At 37.0% G+C, this 5,680-nt stretch overlaps 1 protein-coding gene across 1 annotated transcript; it reads left to right on the top strand.

Moving 5' to 3' along the window:
• The first annotated feature begins 1,056 nt into the window (after positions 1–1,056).
• Positions 1,057–3,014, top strand: LOC135605451 (uncharacterized). Its single transcript, XM_065095559.1, has 2 exons — positions 1,057–1,316; positions 2,620–3,014. Exons 1-2 carry the CDS (start codon positions 1,105–1,107, stop codon positions 2,825–2,827), a joined length of 420 nt encoding a protein of 139 aa, XP_064951631.1. The 5' UTR covers positions 1,057–1,104; the 3' UTR covers positions 2,828–3,014.
• Positions 3,015–5,680: the final 2,666 nt, after the last annotated feature.

A 5,680-nucleotide genomic window follows, 5' to 3' on the forward strand; every position in this document is an offset into this window, starting at 1 on the left:
CGTATCAGTTATTCCTGTACCGATGATACTTGCGGCCTCCTTTGCATGCACTCCGTGTGCTTCGTTATGGTGGTGATTTCTAAGAGCAAGTGACAGTAAAGTCACGTAGATGAACGATGTACTTCTTGGAAAGGCACTCCTAAATAAACAAGTTATCTTCACACAAGATATCGATCAGCAACTATCTCATGGAAGTGATTTATGCTGATGCAGTTGATCTCCTGAGCATGTATAGAGACTTGCAAGAAGCGTATAAGCTGACGACGCATATGAATAGCATGATGTTGCATCAATAATGGAGTAAAGTATAGATAGATTACCATCACTTGCTCTGCAAGTCTCCTCTGGTAAGTTGGCTTCCATTCGAAGCCAGAGAGTGATACGAGTTTGGAAAAAGTCAATCATGTCAAGGTCGAAAAGAAGAATAGGAAAAGTGAGTAGGAAAACGATCACAGTTGGAAGGTGATCGCGCATTATCTTTATATTTAGATGATAGATTAATTACATGATGAAATTGGACTTTAATGTAATTTACTTATTGATTATATTACTATAGGATGAATTAATTAAAATCATTTTTAACAGTTAAGTAAGTTGATAACCTTAAAGAATTTATTATATGAGATTTTGAACTTTAATTTTGGTTAGCAAAATATAACTTAAAAATAAAGGTGGGGGTAAAATAAAATAATATTTATTTTATTTTTAAATTATATATATATATATATATATAAATAATATAATATAATATAATATAACTCTAATTGAAATACATCCAATGATAATCCATTGATAGTAAGGGAATATTGTTAGGTATAAAAATTTATCGGATGAGATTTTCAATTTCGATGTGATAAATTTATAATAATTATTGTGAATAATTATTTTTCTGGTATAATTGATTGGTTGGGTTTCGGGGTGCAGCCACAGATCACGTTATCCTTTAAATCCAGAGCATTGGATAAGAAACGAACGGACGAGAAAATTAACATATATTATTAGATAAATTGAAGAGTAATTGAATAGGAGCATAAAAAGGGCAGGAAAACAATTATACTGGACTTGGTTTCTGCTTCCGGAAGCTTCTGCTGCTCGTAGAAAACCATGGCCGGCCCAACCCTGATGGCTCGTACACCGTTCTCTGGCGTTCTCTTCCCAGCTCGAGCGACACGGGCGCAGGAGAAGTGTAGGGATCCAAGGTTGCTCCGGTTTCGGATCAGGGCGGAGACGATGGTGACGGAGAAGCTGGGGATCAAGGTCGAGCGGAATCCGCCCGAGTCCAGGCTCGCCGAACTCGGCGTCCGCCAGTGGCCCAAGTATGCTTTTTTTATGGTTGCCTTCTCGTTTTGCTGCAAGTTGGGCTCGTTTATGCGGTCGTGTTAGTTGTTCTCGTGGAGATTTCTGCGCTTGAGTGGAAATTTTAGGGCGGAGCATCTTCAATTTGTTAAATTGATGTTGCATTTCGGGATCCTGGGCATTCTGCTTGAGGGGATTTGATTGTGATATGTCATCCAGCACCCTGAAATGTTACGTTGATTAGCAGAGGTGTATAAATTGTGGGGTAATTGGGACGGATAATGAAAGTACTCATTTGGAAAGATAAGAGGAAGAGCTAATAGTAAAGAGTGCCGCTTGTAATTATTGCTTACGGCAGAAGTAGAGATTCCAGACATGACATCGTGTAACTGGAGAATAAGCTATAGGCTCTCTTAGATCATGATCATGTTAATGCTGCTGTCATCAACGCCAAAGAATGCTTGATTGTTGATCACCAAGAGCTTTTCTCCGAAATGTTCAAACTTCATCTCAACAACATCTATTTTGATGCTTGATGTCTTGTTTGTATAAAATCTGTGGTTCCTCCAACTCAGATAAGTCCAACAGATAACTTCTTGTTTTGTTAATCTGTCGATTTATTTGTCTTTTTTGGTACGAGTGATTCACTGTATGTAGCCATTAAATGGAGACATTTTCTCTAAAGCTTATGATTGTTCCCAAATCTCACTAGTTTTATTTTCGTCTGACAACAGCGTAGTGTACGATTCTGCATCTGTCACTTAGGTTCTCTAGAATTGTGTATATGCTTGGTATTCCTGATGTTATATACTAGTGCTGTTTGAATCCATCAAATCACATAAGTTTCTTGCGTTACTTCACAAGATTCCTAACCCTAGCATCATGCATCACAGAGCAAATAGACATGAAAGGATTGGTGGACATGTCATTCATCTTTCACATTTCCTCGTAAATATTGTTCCATTGCTTCCTCAAATTCCTGATCTTATGATTGTGAGAACATGTAATTGTGCACCATAGAGCTGTGAGAGTATGGTGTTCTGGTATGCCATTATGTCTATGATATTAAACGATGCAGATGCCCATAAATGAAGATTTTACTGTTGTTAGATATAATTATAATGGACCATATTATTAACTTGTGTTCTGGATCAAGACTACTTTATTTACTTAGGGAGCCTTAGCGAGACTGTTGTCTTTTTTCAGCTTCCTATGACATTAACATATATAGATATGCAAATATTTTAATTCTGGATGATTTCTGTTAACATATATGTTCCGTTGTGTGATTAAAGATGTGAGGCTTTTTTGTTGTGCTTATAGGTGGGGGTGTTCTCCAAGCAAATTCCCATGGAAGTACGTTGCAAAGGAGACATGCTATCTGCTGCAGGGCAAGGTGAAGGTTTTTCCAGAAGGGCATGGTGATGAGTTTGTAGAGATCCAGGCTGGTGATCTGGTGGAGTTCCCCGAGGGGATGAGTTGCACATGGGATGTATCAGTTACTGTGGACAAGCATTACTACTTCGATTAGTGCCTTGGAACTGCAATGTAGAAGCTTCTTTGCGGACTAACAATGTGAGCTTTAGACATCACCATCTAATGCTATCGTGTGCTCAATCTGGACCTTCACACGCATATGTTCTGTAATGCTTATGTTTCTCAAACCTTATGAAGCTATATACACAGTAATGCTAGATGGAGACACTTTTTTGGGTTCACATGCGCAGATGACATTAGGAAGCACTTATATCATTCTAATACAGTACATGAATATTTAAGTATGCAATTTTGAAATCCAGAACTCTTCCTTTTTTTCAATTAAGTTTTAACATCTTACATAATTTCATCTTGGTGCTGCATCTAATGCTATACAGTCTCTTTGTTTCTTTTTTTATTTTTATTGGCTCAACATGTTATGATGAAAGAATGAATTGTCAGTAAATAGGCAGCATATTTCATACATGACCTCCGTGTCAGTATTATTTGAGAGTTATTGACTTTCATAGTACTTTGAGGGTTTGACCATAGTAGTTGCATAAGTTGGTATATCAACCATGATACTACTTTCACAGGGTGTTACACAATAAAACTATTATAGGGTGTAATATTAACCGAGCAAGTTTGGTCTTGTGTTGCAAAAGAGTATGCATAACCATCTTTGTGGCTAGTTTATATGCATGTGTAATGTCTCAAGTAAACTTGGAATTATTGCCCAAACTTTAGACAAAATTGCACATCATTTTGCAACCAAGTTTATTAATTATTCTGGCTAGAGAAAAACATACAGGCTTGATCATGCACACTCTTCTCTATATTAATGGAGCTAAAAGTAGTTAAAGCTGTGATGGTTAACCAGGAGTCAATACTCTCCAATGGAGCAGTGATGCTCTTATTAAAGTTGTATTTATAACCTTTTGTTATAAATGCCATTAGATTAGTTGGCCTGCCATGTTAGGGTCCTTCTGTGGTAGACTTCATAACCTTGTGAACCAGACCTAACCTTAGTTAGCTGTTTATTCCCATATTATGGGAGGAGCACAAAACTGTAGTCAAGCCTTTAGACATGTTCTTGGACTAATTGTAGAAGGCCAAGGTCAAGGTCTACTGAGATGTAGTTTCTGTTGGTGAGCAGTCACAGCTTCAGTTGACATAAAAGAAGCTTACATTAACTGATGCTGTGACCTTGTGAAGTCTAATCGCAAAAGAAAATAGAACATAATTATGACACTAGGAAACTATAGTTGGTTTTCTTCCATTGTGCTTTCCATTGCAGGATATCTTCCATTGTGCTTTCCATTGCAAGAAGAGGGCATTAGGAAAAGCTTGAAGGGAAATAAACAAGTAAAGGGGAAAGGATAGGAAGAATAGAATTGGGCTGATTTGGTAGAAGGGTTGTGGTTCTGAGACAATAAATAGGGCATTACAGCAGTGGAAGGGAGCACAAATTGGAAGATAGAGAAAGCAGAATATTTACAGGACTGAGGGAAAAAGAGAAAGGTTTACAAGGTTGTGACCAACAAAAATAGAGTATGGGTTTCTGCTTTGCTTGCACTATCATGATTCAAGCAAAGGCCATAGCACTGGAGTAAACTTTCCATTCCTCCAAAGGAGCTATTGCCTTCACTACTAGCATGGCATCTTTTATGAAAATAATGATCATATGCCAAGGAAAATTAATATTAGCATTTGAATTTCAATTGTGTATTAAATAAACTCAGTTGATCATTTTTCCTTTTTTTTAGGATGCACAATAAACTCAATGTCCAGTGGTACCTTAAGTTTAGGGTGAATGTCATTGAGTTAAGAGCTTGTGTCTAAGGAGAGCATACAAGTCATCAACTGACTTGGGAAGCTCTTCTCATTTCAGACATTTAGTGTAGTTTTTCATGCATGATTGAACTTGAGTTAATCCCCCCATCTGTTCAAACATCCTATAAGTAGTTTCAAGATCTTGGTAGATGATTACCCTTCTTTAAGGATGAACGTTTCCTGAATGCAATCCTTCTTTGTAAGCATCAAGATTTGCTTAAAGACACTCTTGATATAAGTCTCATTATTCACCATTGAGGTTTGAGCCTGGCATTCAAAATCCTAATCAATTCTTAGCTGAACAATGGGTCAAAAAAAGGTGGATAACATTGGTACATGTGAGATGCTTATTATATCTTTTAAACTTTCCATGCTCAAGTATCTCCTAAATGTTGAGCAATAATTTCCATTACAGGGCACCTTCTCTTTAGATCTAGATGATATCCTTCAACATGTTAGCAGAAGAGGGGCATGTAAACTTTCAAGTTGGAATTTTAGCACATCAGACTGTTTCAGCAATCCCTATTGATAAGTTACTGCAGAAATTGCTGCCTTTTTCTTTTCATTTCTGCATCTTTTACATCAGTGACACATTATTCTTCAATATCTCCTTTATTCCAGCTTTGCTTCACTCAAGATCTTTGTTGAATCTCTTTTGCCACCCTTTAATTTTGTGATGTTTCCTTTGTTCCTGGAATTCCTTTTACCAGCTTCTGAAAGCAGAGTTTGAATTTGCTGAACAACAACAATTTGCTTTATCATAATTCCACTGAGAGAACTGTTATTATTATTATTATTTTTCTTCTCCTTCAACTAGTATTATCAGAGTCCTATCATAGTTATCATAGAGACTGAAGGCAGATACAAAATCTAATCAAAGTTGCACAAAGCTCATACAGTAACACTAAAATCCTCACAAAGGAGAACAAAGGAAATTGCAAGTGGGAAGAGCTGATGCAGCTGTCCAATTATGAGGCAGCCATAAACTGAACACATTCAAGGAATCAAACACAAAATCCTCTTCCAAATTTGCAAAAGCCCAATGCACAATCTATTCTGCAAATAAGCACACCCT

This window comes from Musa acuminata, chromosome BXJ2-2, assembly GCF_036884655.1.
Source record: "Musa acuminata AAA Group cultivar baxijiao chromosome BXJ2-2, Cavendish_Baxijiao_AAA, whole genome shotgun sequence".
NCBI lineage: Eukaryota > Viridiplantae > Streptophyta > Magnoliopsida > Zingiberales > Musaceae > Musa > Musa acuminata.

Bases quoted from the DNA above. Each gene is read 5' to 3' on its own strand.
- LOC135605451 (XM_065095559.1), top strand. From the start codon at position 1,105: ATGGCCGGCCCAACCCTGATGGCTCGTACACCGTTCTCTGGCGTTCTC. The intron at 1,317-2,619 runs GTATGCTTTTTT...TTGTGCTTATAG, and splicing joins GGCGTCCGCCAGTGGCCCAA to GTGGGGGTGTTCTCCAAGCA.